Source organism: Suncus etruscus, chromosome 9 (assembly GCF_024139225.1).
Source record: "Suncus etruscus isolate mSunEtr1 chromosome 9, mSunEtr1.pri.cur, whole genome shotgun sequence".
NCBI classification, from domain to species: Eukaryota; Metazoa; Chordata; class Mammalia; order Eulipotyphla; family Soricidae; genus Suncus; species Suncus etruscus.
This window is the reverse complement of record NC_064856.1, coordinates 64536113-64552418: the sequence shown is the minus strand read 5'-3', so window position 1 is coordinate 64552418 and position 16306 is coordinate 64536113. Positions and strand designations below refer to the sequence as shown.

General features: G+C 37.1%; 1 protein-coding gene across 1 annotated transcript in view; it reads left to right on the top strand.

Moving 5' to 3' along the window:
• The window catches only part of COPB1 (COPI coat complex subunit beta 1), a 48215-nt gene extending 32157 nt beyond the window's left edge, over positions 1–16058 (top strand). The window contains exons 15-22 of the mRNA XM_049780996.1: positions 2504–2731; positions 3062–3241; positions 7026–7170; positions 8064–8183; positions 11551–11696; positions 12469–12558; positions 15053–15208; positions 15676–16058. Of these exons, the coding sequence (XP_049636953.1) occupies positions 2504–2731; positions 3062–3241; positions 7026–7170; positions 8064–8183; positions 11551–11696; positions 12469–12558; positions 15053–15208; positions 15676–15735 (1125 nt within the window). The 3' untranslated portion in view covers positions 15736–16058. The remainder of the gene's footprint in view (positions 1–2503; positions 2732–3061; positions 3242–7025; positions 7171–8063; positions 8184–11550; positions 11697–12468; positions 12559–15052; positions 15209–15675) is intronic.
• Positions 16059–16306: the final 248 nt, after the last annotated feature.

Here is a 16306-nt window from a genome sequence, read left to right as displayed (position 1 = left end):
TTCCCAAAAGGCTAGACTAGACAGCATTCCACCAGCAGTGAATGAGTTCCTTTCTCCCCACATCCTCACAAGCGTTGATTGTTCTTATTGCTTGTGATGTGTTCCAGTCTTTGTTGCATGAGATGGTACCTCATTGTTGTTTTGATTTCCATCTCCCTGATAATTAGTGATGTTGAACATTTATTCATGTGCCTTTTGGCCATTTGCATTTTTTTTTTTTTTGCCATTTGTATTTCTTCTTTAAGAAACTGTTCATTTCTTCTCCCCATTTTTTGATGGGGTTAGATTTTTTTTTCTCGTTAAGTTCTGTCAGTATCTTATATATACCTTGCATATATACTTACAGTAGCTTTTAAAAAAATATTTGTGGGGCCGGAGAGATAGCATGGCAGTAAGGCGTTTGCCTTTCATGCAGAAGGACGGTGGTTTGAATCCTGGTATCCCATATGGACCCCTGTGCCTGCCAGGAGCGATTTCTGAGCATGGAGCCAGGAGTGACCCCTGAGCACTGCCGGGTGTGACCCAAAAACCAAAAAAATATTAATATATGTACAGAGATATATACCTATTATGTATATATAATGATAAATATGATAAATAATAATTTTTTCATATTTATATATAGATAATTACATATACACACATCTATATATCTGTATACTCAGCCTTAAATAGTTTGGCAAGGCCTTGGAGCAAGTATTAGAATGCTGACTAATTTAAAAGAATTAATTGTATTTCACTTGTGGAGGACTTTTTGAAGTTAGGCCATGTATGAAGGGACTTGAATATGAAGACCATACACATAGAAAGCAGGTCCTCAAAGATTTGCATTGAGAGTATTGATGCACAGTAAGGATTAAAATTTCAGCAACATGGACATGAGAGATAGTACAGTAAGGTATTTGCCTTCTATGTGCTAATCATGTTCAGTCCTGATACTCATGGTCCCCTGAGTACCACTAGGAATGATCCCTAAGCACAGAGCCAGGGGTTAGCCTGGAGTTCCACCAGGTGTGGCAAAAATGAATAAATACATACATAATTAGATAAATAAAAAGAGCAGCATCAGGTAATCGTACAATAGAGGCCTGGAAAGGTAGTACAGGAGTTAAGGCACTTGCCTTGCATGTGGCTGACCATGATTCAGATTTCTAGCACTATATAGAGTCCCCTGAGAACTGCCAGGGGTCACTCCTTAGCACAGAGCTAGGTAGAGTCCCTGTTCCCCACAAGGGATAGCCTGATTTGGGATATCTCTTAATGAGGTCTATAGGAAATATAAAGCATAGCATATCTATATCCTAATCAAAGTAAGAACATTCTAATAAACAGCCTGCCTGTACTTTTACAAAATAATTATGATAGGAAAAAAAAAGTTAGGAGGACTGCTTTAGGGGCTGGAGAGATAGCATGGAGGTAGTGTATTTGCCTTGCATGCAGAAAGACGGTGATTCAAATCCTGGCATCCCATATGGTCCCCTGAGCCTGCCAGGAGCGATTTCTGAGCATAGAGCCAGGAGTAATCCCTGAGCACTGCCAGGTGTGACCCAAAAACAAAATCAAAAACAAAAAAAAAAAAAAAGAAAGGAGGACTGTTTTAAATGAGAGTTCAAATAAACATGTATGCAATATGGGAAGCTGATCCTAGACTTAAAAAAAAAGGCAACAGGGGTCGGAGAGATAGCATGGAAGTGGGGCATTTGCCTTGCATGCAGAAGGACGGTGATTCAAATCCCTGCATCCCATATGGTCCCCGAGCCTGCCAGGAGTACCCCTGAGCGCTGTCCGGTGTGACCCAAAAACCAAAAAAAAAAAAAAAGGCAACAATAAATAAAACACCTTGTAACAATTAGAACGATTTATTTAAGTTTAGTATGTTTTGGGATTGTTGGATTTCTCAGGTAAAATAATTTTGTTATATAGAAACCTCATTTTTAAGAGATGTGTGCTGATGTATGAAGTCAAGAATCTGACTTTCACTTGCTTCATAAAATAAGTATAAATAAGTAGAATAAAGGAAGCAAATAGAGGGAGAAGGTATTAGCTAAGTATATCTTTTCATTTTCTGTATTGGATTTAGAGAAAATGAAGCATTCATAGTTGAGTCCTACTACCCTTTTTTCCCCTTCTTAAAAGCAGTATTGATGATTAATGTGGATGTTAATGGTAATCAGAAAGGAAGAAGGAAGCCAAAAGATTTTATGAGGGTCAGAGAGACAGTACAGGGGTTAAGGTGTTTACCTTGCACATGGCTGACCCTGGTTGAATTTCCCACACGTGGTCCTGTGAGCACTGCCAGGTGATCTCTAAACACAGCCAGAAATAATCCCTAAGCACTGCTTGGTATGGGCCAAGAACAAAAAAGAGCTAAAGATAAAATCTAAAGGATTTGACATCTAACTGAAGTAAGAATTAGATTTATTTCTTGCAGTGTGATTTGTAATACAGTGACATTGGATTTGGAGGTCATGCCTGTAAATAATTCATTTCTCTACTTTTCTAGTCTTTCGTTGCTGAAGCTATGTTGCTCATGGCCACAATTCTTCATTTGGGAAAATCCTCTCTTCCTAAGAAGCCTATTACAGATGACGATGTAGATCGAATTTCCCTTTGTCTCAAAGTCTTGTCTGAATGTTCACCTTTAATGAATAACATTTTCAATAAGGAATGCAGAGAATCCCTTTCTCATATGTTATCTGCTAAACTTGAAGAAGAGAAATTATCTCAAAAGGTAAGATATCAATCTTGCATGTTTTAAAAAATTAGTTGATTTTTTTTCAGCCTGTACAAAGGTTGTCCCTATTAAAAAGTTACTTTTGGGGCCGGAGAGATAGCATGGAGGTAAGGCGTTTGCCTTTCATGCAGGAGGTCATCGGTTCGAATCCCGGCGCCCCATATGGTCCCCTGTGCCTGCCAGGAGCAATTTCTGAGCCTGGAGCCAGGAATAACCCCTGAGCACTGCCAGGTGTGACCCAAAAACCAAAAAAAAAAAAAAAAAAAAAAGTTACTTTTATGTCTTTTCATATCAAAGAAAGATGTGTGTGTTGTTTTCTCATCACAGAAAGAATCTGAAAAGAGAAATGTGACAGTACAACCTGATGATCCCATTGCCTTTATGCAACTTACTGCTAAGAATGAAATGAACTGCAAAGAAGACCAGTTTCAGCTGAGCTTGCTTGCAGCAATGGGAAACACACAGAGGAAAGAAGCAGCAGATCCCTTAGCATCTAAACTAAACAAGGTAGCAAAATGTCAAATATTTTGGTAGTTTAATTAAATTACCTACTTAAGAAGGCAAAATAAATCAGGAAGTTGCTGGTCCTGCCTTTTATTTTAAAATAATTTCAATACCAGTTTGTCACGTTATTATGATGGATAGGTTCATTTAAACATGAATCAAAACACAGAAGCTGAAAAAGCATGACAGTACTGTAAATCCAGTAGATAATTTTATAGCTTGTTCTAGTTGCATTAGAATCAGATTGAGACAAGGCTAGGGCAGAACAAAACCATTTTATTTTCACTTAAGTTTTTATTAAGAAATGATTCAACACTTAAGTTTTCATCACTTATCTAGTTAAATCTCTTCATTTGTTGCATAAGCATGCAGTCAAATTGATGTTGTTATTCAGAAACAATAGCAAAATTGCTATACTATTAAAATACTTAATCATCCTTAAAATTAGGAATTGAGGCACCAAAGTGTTAGTACAGTGGTTAAGGTGATTGCCTTGCTGCATGCAACTTATCCGGGTTCAACCCTGACATCACAAATAAAGTTTTTGTATTTTGGTTATTGGACCATACCCAGCAGTGCTCAGGGTTTACTCCTAGCTCTGCACTTAGATATTGCTCCTGGCGGTCTTGGGAGACCTTATGAGTTGCCAGGAATCGAACCGGGTTTGTCCCAGGTCGGCTGTGCACTGGATGAATGCCCTACATTGTACTATTGCTCTGGCACCTGAAATATTTATTAAATTAAAAAAAAATTAACTGTAAATTTATGCAACATAAAATTTACCATCTTAGCCATATTTTTATTGTTGTTGTTTTAATTTTGGTGCCACACCTGGTGGTACTCGAGGATTATTTCTGGCTTTGTACTCAGAAATTATTCTTGGCTGTTTTAGGGGATTATAGTGTGTGGGGGATCAAATCTGGATTAGCTACATGCAATGCAAATGCCCTAGTATCACTCTAGCCCCACTGTCTTAAATATTTTTACTTTGTATATTTTAATGGCATTGAATATGTTCACATTATTGTTCTATTTAGCTCCAGAAGTTTATCTTACAAAACTGTAGCACAGGGCTGGAGAGATAGCATGGAGGTAAGGCATTTGCCTTGTATGCAGAAGAATGGTGGTTCGAATCCCAGCATCCCATATGGTCCCCCGAGCCTGCTAGGAGCAATTTCTGAGCACAGAGCACTGAGTGCTACCGGGTATGACCCAAAAAAAAAAAAAACCCAAAAACAAAACAAAACCCTGTAGCACAGTATCCACAATCATACTCGCATACTCTCTTTGGCCCCTTCTTCCCTAATCTCTGCCAATCACTATTCTATTTTATACTTCTGTATCTAAGATTGCATAATTATTACATGTGTGTATGTGTACAGAGTGCATTTTGTTTATGTAGTGAACCACTGAAGGACACTTATATTTTCTGTATACCTTTGGCTATTGTGCATAATGCATGGGTCATACAAATACCTGTAAAGTGTCTGCTTTTGTTTATTTTGGATTATACCAGAAGTAGATTTGCTGGATCATAGAGACATAGAGAAATTCAGCCTTAACTTTTTAGGAACTGTCATATAGTACCACAGAACAGCTGCACTATTTTACATTTTTATCATCAGAGCACAAGGATCCATTTTCTATATATTCTTGCCAACACTAATTGTATTTATTTGTATCTTTATTTAAACACCTTGATTACAAATATGATTGTAGTTGGGTTTCAGTCATATAAAAACACCCACCTTCACCAGTGCAACATTTCCATCACCAATGTCCCAAATCTCCCTCCTCCCCACCCCCCACTTGTATTTGAGACAGGCTTTCTACTTCCCTCATTCTTTCACATTATTATGATATTTGTCTGTAAGTTATTTCTCTAACTGCAATCATCACACTTTGTGGTGAGCTTCATAACATGAGCTGGACCTTCCAGCCCTCATCTCTTTTGTCTCTGAGAAAATGTCTTTTTTTTTTTTTTTTGCAAAAAATTTTTTTATTTTTCTTAAAACCCATAGATGAGTTGAGACTATTCTGTCTCTCTCCCTCCCTCCGACTTACTTCACTCAGCATAATAGATTCCATGTACATCCATGTATAGGAAAATTTCATGACTTTATCTCTCCTGATGGCTGCATAATATTCCATTGTGTATATGTACCACAGTTTCTTTAGCCATTCATCTGTTGAAGGGCATCTTGGTTGTTTCCAGAGTCTGGCTAATATAAGTAGCTCTGCAATGAATATAGGTGTGAGGATGGGATTTTTGAATTGTATTTTTGGCCAACACTTATTTTATGTTGGTTTTTTATAGTTACTATCCTGTGGATTGTAAATTGATATCTCACTGTGATTTTTGTTTTTCTCTAATTATTAGTGATGGTGAATATCATCTCCTTTGCTTTTGATTCATTTTTAGACCTTCTTTGGAGATATATTTAAGTTCTTTGCTCATTTATTCAGTTTATATTTTGTGTGTTAAATTGTGAGTTCTTTATATATGCTGGATAAAGAATTTTGTTGTCTCCAGTTTATCTATTGTTAGATATGATTTTAATAATATTATGTTTTAAAATACTATACTTCGGTTTCTCTAGAGATAGTATAATAGGTACTGCCTTGCAAAGTGTGACTCAGGTTCTATCTCCAGCACCTCTTCTTGTCTCCTGCACACCATCAGGAGTAATTCCTGACTGCAGAGTCAGGAGTGGGGCCCAGAAACAAACAAAACAAAACAAAACAAAACAAATAAAGTGACATATTTGAGTGTTCTTAATGTTTTGGGGAACTCTTAAATTTTCTAGCATTACATATATTTCTTGCTATCTGACCTCTATTACTGAGCTAAAGTTTTTAGACAGCAGTTTTCTAGATTGAATCTACAATATCATATGAATTTTATTTGGCTCCAAAATTTGGAGAGCAAGCACTCAGATCTTTCTTTCTTTCTTTCTTTTTCTTTCTTTCTTTCTTACTTTCTTTCTCTTTCTTTCTTTCTTTCTTTCTTTCTTTCTTTCTTTCTTTCTTTCTTTCTTTCTTTCTTTCTTTATTTTCTGTCTTTCTTTCATTCTTTCTTTCTTTCTTTCTTTCTTTCTTTCTTTCTTTCTTTCTTTCTTTCCTTTTCTTTTTTCCTTCCTTCCTTCCTTCCTTCCTTCCTTCCTTCCTTCCTTCCTTCCTTCCTTCCTTCCTTCCTTCCTTCCTTCCTTCCTTCCTTCCTTCCTCCCTCCCTCCCTCCCTCCCTCCCTCCCTCCTTTCTTCCTTCCTTCCTTCCTTCCTTCCTTCCTTCCTTCCTTCCTTTCTTTTTTTTTTTTTTTTTGGTTTTTGGGTCACACCCGGCAGCCCTCAGGGGTTACTCCTGGCTCCATGCTCAGAAATCGCCCCTGGCAGGCACAGGGGACCATATGGGATTCCAGGATTCGAACCACCGTCCTTCTGCATGAAAGGCGAACGCCTTACCTCCATGCTATCTCTCCGGCCCCTCAGTTTAGATATTCAGGGATTTAACTGAAATATCTAAATTCATTCAGTTCCTAAGTTGGAATAATGTTTAATGTATTTGCTTAGTATGTCCATCGTCTTTCTTTCTGCCACTATTAGGATCTGTTCCTTATTTCAGTTCTAATTATTTTCAGATTCAACTATTACAAAACAATTGTATTATCACTATTTATAAATTTTTTGTCTGGTCCAAGCACATAATTACCTACCAAACTTACTCATTTTAGGATATGGTTGGCTAAATTTTATCACTCATTTGATTATCTCTTCTTTTATTGTTTGACAGGTCACTCAGTTGACGGGTTTCTCGGATCCTGTATATGCAGAAGCTTATGTTCATGTCAATCAATATGATATCGTCCTTGATGTACTTGTGGTGAACCAAACCAGTGATACTTTACAGAACTGCACATTAGAGTTAGCTACTCTAGGTGAGAAAGTTTATCATAAAGAAAAGATATTATGGTAGATTATTAAGGAAAATATGTATGTTTTACTGTAACAGTTCTGTTGAGCTTGTTGTAACATTTGTAATCAAAGCTGAGTTTTACAACTGTATTTAGTTTATACATTAACTTCAGTTCTCGGAATTGACAGTATCTCACATTTATCTTCTTGGTATATTCAGATACAGGCTTGTTCTTGAACTTTATAGCAATTTAAAAGTACAGGCTTACCAATTAGTTCACTTAGGTAAATTTTTAATTGCTTTAGTATTTTCTGAGTTCAAAATTTAGGCACATATGGCCAAAGTAGTATTATTATCAAACAAAGTAACATGAAGGAAGCGTCATTTTTCTTGTTAGTAAAATAAATACACTATTTCTACATATGGCTCTGGAGTTGGAAAATGTAAATTGTATCCAAGCGCAGGCCTTCTAAAAAATTCCATAAGTTTAAACAAGACTCATGGGACTTAGAGATATTAAGGAACACCTTTCTTCTGTTCTGCAAACTTCAGCATAAATTAATGCTCATTTAACAACTTCTGTAAGAATTTTCAAATCTTTCTGCATATTGTTTAATCTTTCTTCCAAAGAGAGTATTTAAGATTTAAATTTCTTGAGAAGTTTATATTCAAACATTGAAATAAAATGGTATGCCCAAAGTAATACACAGGCACACAAATTAAATACAGAGTTACTCTGAAAAAGCTACTTTTAAAAGAAAAGATACTGATATAAATAAACTGAATTATTTTTATTTTTCTAGTATTTGAATAGTGATCTTCATTATTTTGCTAGAAACTGTTAGCTACGTATATTTAAGACTTCATTATTTCATAGGTTAAAAATGAATTTTTAACCATGTTTACCTTTTATAGGGGATCTGAAACTTGTGGAAAAGCCATCTCCTTTGACTCTTGCACCTCATGATTTTGCAAATATTAAAGCTAATGTCAAAGTAGCATCAACAGAAAATGGAATAATTTTTGGCAATATAGGTAAGGAATTATTTTTGTAATTATATGATATTTTAATTTTGGGGAACATACCCTGCTATGCTCAAGACTCTGTGCTCAGGTATCACTAGTGGCAATAATGGGTACCAGAATCAGCCACATGCAAGGCTTATTACTACCTGCTTATTGCTCTTTTTGTCATGTGTTAGGGTTTTTTGGGGGGAGGAGCCACACCCAGTGATGCTCAGGGGTTACTTCTGGCTATGCACTCAGAAATTGCTCCTGGCTTGGGGTACCATATGGTACGCCAGGGATCAAATTGAGGTTCGTCCCTAGGTCAGCTGTTTGCAAGGCAAACACCATACCACTGTGCTACCGCTCCAGTCCCAATGTTTTAGTTTTTTAATTAAAAAATTCCTATGGTTGAGAGATGGTGCAACATTTAGGGTATTTACATATATTCAATCTTCAATTTTCATTTTCAATTTCAATTTCAATTCAATCTTTCAAATTTCAGGACTACATGTTCCCCTGAGCATCTCTGGTATATCCCTGGAGACCCCTAACATTGTCAAGGTGACACATCTCATCCTTAAGTCTATGTCCTGGTAGGCCAAGAATCACCAGTAGAGCTCTGAGACTTACTGAACTTTGCCTAGAAGGCCCCAATACCCAGTTCCTCCCCACAAAAAAGAATTTCTGTAGTAGGTACATGGCAGTTCTTAAGGAAAGGACCTGAATTCATTCATACATTATTTATTAATTTATTTATGAAGCACCTGCTATACTTCTAAGCATGTTGTATATTCTGAATATACAGAAATGATGCAGATAGAGTTTCTATATGCAAGGGACTGAGGACTGAAGCAAAAAGAGAGAAGTAAATATATATAATAAATGTAACACAGTGTATTATGGGCTAATTTCTATGTTCTGCATAAAGATTGGGGGAATAAATGTTAAGTGAAAGGCTTTATTTATTTATTTGGTTTTTGGGCCACACCTGGTAATGCTCAGGGGTTACTCCTGGCTATGTGCTCAGAAGTCGCTCCTGGCTTGGGGGACCATATGGAACACCGGGGGATCGAACCGCGGTCCGTCCTAGGCTAGCGCTGGCAAGGCAGGCACCTTACCTCTAGCGCCATCACGCCGGCCCCTAAGTGAAAGGCTTATTAAGGAAAGTATATTATCAAGTGTTGATATTCTGCTGCCAAGCATGCAGATTTATAGAGTTTATTCAGTTCTTTGATAGAAGCTTGAGAGTTGGGAGGTAAGGTTAGCGAAGGTTTTGTGAGGAGTTAATGCTTGACTAGATTTTGAAAGATCAGTAAGTTTTCTGCAGATCAGCAAGGATTCAACTGGAACAAATGTAAGTAGTTTAGAATGCCCAATGGAGTTATATTAGGAAGTTTGTCATGCTAAGAATTTTAGACTTGATCCTGAATATCAAATGGAGCCATTGAGGAACTGTGCGTTGCATGATTTAATATTTCTTACACTAGCAAGTTGAATGAAAAAAGTAAAATCAGAGTCCCCTATTGCAGAATTTAAGTAAGAAATAAAAGTAGATAAAATTTTTCTTTGTTGTACTTATCAAAACAAGGTCCTGTTGGCAGAAATTTACACTAATGTGAGGAAGATTTTATTAAAATTTTTATTTTTGATGTTTGGGCTGCATTTGGGTTACTCCTGGCTCTGGCAGGTTCGGGAGACCATATGGGATACCAGGTGACTATCCTGGGTTGGCCACATACAAGGCAAACGCCTTACCCCTGTGCTGTCATTCTGGCCCTAACATTATTTTTTTTTTTTTTTTTGGTTTTTGGGCCACACCCTGTGACGCTCAGGGGTTACTCCTGGCTATGCGCTCAGAAGTTACTCCTGGCTTCTTGGGGGACCATATGGGACGCCGGGGGATCGAACCGCGTCCGTCCTAGGCTAGCGCAGGCAAGGCAGGCACCTTACCTCCAGCGCCACCGCCCGGCCCCAGAACAACATTATTTTTTTAAGTGAGATAGTTTTGAATAAATTTACAGACTATAATGGAAGAAAGTGGTTAATACAGGGCCTGAGAGCTAGAACTGGGGTATAAGCACTTACCTTGTATGTTGCTGACCCTGGTTTGATCCCCTGATCACTAAGCACAGAGCTAGGGGAAACTTTGAGCACCTCTGGGTATAGCCCCTCAAAAACAAACCTAAACAACAACAAAAATAGTGAATACAAAGGTTAAAAAGAAATTGAGTGTGAAGGAGTTAGTGATTAGCAAACTGAGATCCTGAACACAAATAACAAGGATATAAACTTATGGAAGTAACACTTATGTAGAAATTGGCGAGGTTTGAACAGATTTAACAGACAATACATTTATTTTTTTATGTGAAACTAAAACGTAAAGAAACTTTTTTCTTTGAAAGTAGATAGTGGGGTAATGGCATGTAAAGAGGATCCAGTCAGCTTTCTGATGTGAAAAAATTATGGTCATTAATTACTTTTTTTTTTTTATTTTGGGTCACACTCGGTGACCTCAGGGGTCTCTCCCTCCTGGCTCTGGGGACCATATGGGATACCAGGAATCCAACCTGTGTCCATCCGGGGTTGGCCACGTAGAAGGCAGACACCCTACTCCTATGCTATCATTCCAGCCCCAGGTCATTAATTACTATTGCTCAACAGTACTCATTCAAAAGTACTAGTTAGGCACTAATATAGGAATACTACTATTTGTGTATACCCTAAGAGTGCCAAATTCTGCTGCTGCTCTATAATTACCTACCAGGTTTGTATCCTGGCCACCATCACGACCGATTTTAATTCCTTTTTTGTCTTGTTTTTGTGGAGGTTACTCCACACAAACTACTGGCAGGCTCCTTGTACCATATGGGATACTGAGGGTAGAACTTCTGTTGGCCTTTGCAAGGCAAGCACCTTGCGTTTCTTCTACCTATAGTTATTAGCTCAGGCTCCTCTTTGTTTATGTTTCCTCATCTCTGAGGAAAACAGTAATACTGTAATATAGGCTAAATAAAAGCATTAATCAAGTAACTGTAAAGCATTTAGGACAGAGCCCATTATATAATAAGCATTATGTAAATATTAGTATCATGATTTAGAAATATTCAAACTTGAGGCCAGAGCAGTAGCACAGCGGTAGGGCGTTTACCTTGCATGCTGCCGACCTGGGCAAGACCCGGGTTCGATTCCTGGCATTCCATATAGTCCCCTGAGCCTGCCAGGGATGTTTCTGAGCTCAGAGCCAGAAGTAACCTCTGAGCGCCGCTAGGTGTGGCCAAAAAATATATGTGTTGTGTGTGTGTGTGTGTGTGTATACATATATATATACATATATATATATGCAAACTTTAATTTTTACTTTTTAACTGTGGCTCTTTTCTGTTATGTATTACAGTGTATGATGTCTCTGGAGCAGCAAGTGACAGAAATTGTGTGGTCCTCAGTGATATTCACATTGACATCATGGACTACATTCAGCCTGCAACTTGTACTGATGCTGAGTTCCGTCAGATGTGGGCTGAATTTGAATGGGAAAACAAAGTTAGTCTTTTGTTGTCCTTAATTTTCTTTCTTTTTTTTTGCCATTATTGATGGTTTCTCACATAAAAATTAACTTCATTGAAAGTTTCAGATAGGCAAAGGGTTTTGATCTCTGTTCTTGCAAATTAGTCTTAATTGGAAGCCACATAAGTGGTTTGATGAGTTGCTATTATAAATTAGAGTAGTTTTCTGTCGTTCAAGTGATTGATCAAGACAATATCTTATTCTTTCTGTGTATAAATAAAAACTAACTATTGAACTTGTGTCCAAAAAAACTTGGCAAAACCTGACCTGCCAACCTGCCTTTGAATCTTGGTTTTTATTAGGAATAGTTTATATGTGGCTGGTTAATCTTTTTGAAGTTATATCCAAAAGTTCTAAAAATCATCTCCAGTTTGATGGATTTTGTGACAGACTTTATTTAGTTGTTGGAGCCTATCCTCCACCTAAATAGTTGCAAGAAGTTTCTGATAACACATATGAGTGACTATTTTTTTTTCCTTTTTATTTTCTTTGCCGGGGAGAGGCCTAACCCAGCAGTTCTCAGGGGTTTACTCCTGACTCTGCATTCAGAAATCACTCTTGGTGGTGCTCAGGGGACCATATGGGATACAGGACTCGAACCCAGGTGGGCTTCGTGCAAAACAGACACTTCATCCACTCTACTGTCTCTTGAGCACTGACTATTTTTTTCTCAGCCCCCAAATATGAAATTAACCACTTACTTATTATAAGAACTGCAATAATCTTGACTTTTCTTTCCTCTGTACAGGTGACAGTTAATACAAATATAATTGATTTAAATGACTATTTACAACACATATTAAAGTCAACCAACATGAAATGCCTTACTCCAGAGAAGGTAAGTTTTGACTGAAAATTTCTTAAATCTGACCGAGTATTAGGGTTGGCTTTCTTATTCATAATAATTTATGATATATAATATATATAATTATAAATATATAATATGTTATCTATGTGATATGGTTAATACATAATTTATAATACCTGATATTTTATAATTTATCAAATTTGTTTTGTTTTTATTTAATGCAAAAAAGCAGTGCCTTTTTTTGTTGTTTTGTTTTTGTTTTTGGGTTATACCTGGTGGCGCTCAGGGGTTACTCCTGGCTCTGTGCTCAGAAATCACTCCTGGCAGACATGGGGGACTATATGGGATGCCAGGATTTGAACCAATATCTGTCCTGGATCAGCTGCGTGCAAGGCAAATGCCCTATCACTGTGCTATGTCTCCGGTCCCAAACTAGTGCCTTTTGAGGCTAGCTGAAAAAACTTATCCCATATCATTTTGAACTTCTTTACCTCTTTGCTGTGGAATATTCCAACTTTGTTTCTGATGTAGTGGAATTATGAAACTAGTTTGTCAATTTAGTCTTCTCCTTTTCACATAAAACTCATTCTAGAATAGTGTGTGATACTGATTAAAAGATGTCCATGACCTCTTCTATTGGCTTAGTGGGTCAGATTATAGCTACTCAAAAAGAAAATTCTTTTTTCATTTGTTTGTTTTTTGGGCCACACCTGGTGATGCTCAGGGGTTACTACAGGCTATGCGCTCAGAAATCGCTCCTGGCTTGGGGGACCATATGGGACGCTGGGGCTCGAACCAAGGTCCTTCCTGGGTCAACCGCATGCAAGGCAAATGCCCTACCGCTGCACTATGGCTCCAGTTCTAGAATTTTTTTTTCATTCACTGATTGTTTAAAAAAGTCTCTGATATTATCCCACCATGGAATACTAGGTACCAGTAATGAGGATAAATTTTCTATCAATACAGGCGACAAACTGGGTGAGACTAGAAAATGATGCTGAGTGAAAAATTGCTTTGATCAAAACATTATAAGCTTTTAATTCTTTTTCTAGAACAACGGTGGCGAACACGCAGCTCTTTGCCTCTCTTATCATGATTTTGTATACTGTGGCTCTTTGCCAAGTTTTAATTTTGTTCTGCTTCTGAGGCCCTAGGGACCTCGGAGGAGAGATCTCCTAGTGCGTAGTCCCGCCCCCAGGCTGCGTCCTCCCGCCTCCCATTCCTCGGAAACAACTGCACGGGCCAGCGAGAGGGGGACCCGCGGGTCACATGTTGGGTCACATCTGGCCCTTAGTTCTTAGTGTGGAGGACACAGCACACCCTCACCAGCACTGCAGGATTTTGACCCTCATTCAAAATGGCAACAAGCAATATGTGTTTAATAGATTCTTGTTAAAATTACATGCTTTCGTGTGAGTGTTTGTTTTGGCAGGTCACTGCGTGGTGTGGCTCTTTGACTCTCACAGTTTAAAATTTTGGCTCTTTGTGTCGAACTTGTTCGCCACCCTGATCTAGAACATTTTTAAAGAAAAAAATTAATGTCTTTTTAATTTTTTGAGGCAATTTATTTTTGGTTTTGTTTATTGTTTAGCATTTTATATTAAAAAAAAAAAAAGCCTGTCTAGAGTACAGGCCGGTGTGGGGTGGGGAGGAGAGACACTTGAGACATTGGTGATGGGAATGTTGCACTGGTGAAGGGTTTTTTGTTTTTGTTTTTTTAATAGAAAATTCTTAATATAATTGATTTTCTGCTACCTTGTCTATGTATGAAAAAGACAAAAAATAAACAAATTTTGGTTCTAGTGAACATTCAAACAAATATCATAGCCTTTTTCTCTTTTTTTTTTCTCTTGGTTTTGGGATCACACTCATCTGAACACTTAACTATGTTCAGGGGGTATTCCCAGCAATGCTCAGGGGATTGTGTAGTACTAATTACCAAACTTGGGCCTTCTAGATGTGAAGCATGTTCTCAGCTGGTTGAGCTATCTCTCTGGTTCTATAGCCTATATTTTGTGAGCTGCTGGATAAATGGTAATGAACAAAATAATTCTCTTTCTTCATCTTACAATGTAGGAAGCAGTCAGACAACCTCAAAAGTAGACAATCTATGAATAAAATAGGATTAAGTGCTATTTAAAAAAAAATACAGTTTTTTGCTGAACTGGAAAGATAATACAGCAGGTATTATACATTTGCCTTGCACATGGCAGACTAGGTACAATCCCCAGGACCCCATATAGTCCCCTGAGCACAGCCAGGTGTGGCACAAAAAAAAAAAAAACCAAAATCAAAATGAGTTTCTTAAGGGGGTCAGAGAGATAGCACAGTGGGTAAGGCACTTGCCTTACAATAATATTTACTTTTTGTATAGTTCTGTGAGTTTTGGCAGATTAATAGAACCATCTATATTACCACTTTACATGGTAAGTACTGATACAACTAGTAATTTACCTGTGCTGTCTGTTCTTATATGCGGTATTTTTTCTAGTAAAGTATTATATTCATCACAAATTTCTTCCAGGCACTTTCTGGTTACTGTGGCTTTATGGCAGCCAACCTCTATGCTCGTTCTATATTTGGAGAAGATGCACTTGCAAATGTCAGCATTGAGAAGCCAATTCAACAGGGACCAGAAGCCGCTGTTACAGGCCACATAAGGATTCGTGCAAAGAGTCAGGTAGCCTTTGTTTTTTAAACATCATTTTTGAACTAAACAGAGATAGAAGAGTATGTTTTTCTTATTTCTATATGTAGAACCCTCTGCCATGCTTTTGTTAGATGCATGTGTTAACTGCAATAATGTTCATAGTAATAATATTCATAGTTTCCTATAAATAGAAATAGAATTTTTGCTTCATTAAAGTAGCACACCTTTGAGCCCAACATTCTGGATTATTTACTTACAATCATATGTGTTTCCATGGGGTATTTGTGAAATGGGTTATCCAAAGATGTTTTTAAATCCAAGCTATAAAGCTAGTGACTATAAATCTTGTGCTGAAACTAAGTGAAGTTTGGGTTAGTTTGGTATAGCCTTCATTTCATTGATGTAGTATCATTGAGTAGAAGCTTGATTAAGATGGGAAAACTCTTCTTAATTTTAAGTAGTTTTAGTAATTATTAATATCTTTTTTTTTTTTACAGGGAATGGCCTTAAGTCTTGGAGATAAAATAAATTTGTCTCAGAAGAAAAACAGTTTATAAGAATAAACAAAGGTCCTTGCAGCTTTACAGTAAAATTTAGGTGTGGGCTTATTGGACTCCAACATCTTTTGTACTCTTTCTTGCTTTATGTTATATAGAATCTGAGTTGATGCTGAATGCATTCCAGCCAATAATTTATAGCCTTTCCCTTAAATCAGGATTGAGTTAAAATTATAGTTTGTCTTTTGACTTAACAGTTCTGATGCTGTCCTAAGTATATAATATTCCTGACATGTATACCAAGACCATTTTCACAATATAATAAACAGATCTATTCCTAAATCTTTTGTTATTTTTAAATAAACATAATTACATAATTTTAATTATGCATTGATGACTTTCTTTTAGTTGTTTGTAGGTATCTATTTTAAATAAGTTATTTTAAATTGTAACTATATTGATAGAGTTAACAGACTTAGTGATATGAAATGAGACAGGAGGCTTTGATTTTCTTTTTTTTAATTGAATCACCTTATAACTTCAATGTTGTTGATGGTTGAGTTTCAGCCATACAATGTTCCAACACTCATCCCTTCACCAGTCTACGTTTTTTTACCACCAGTGTTCCCAG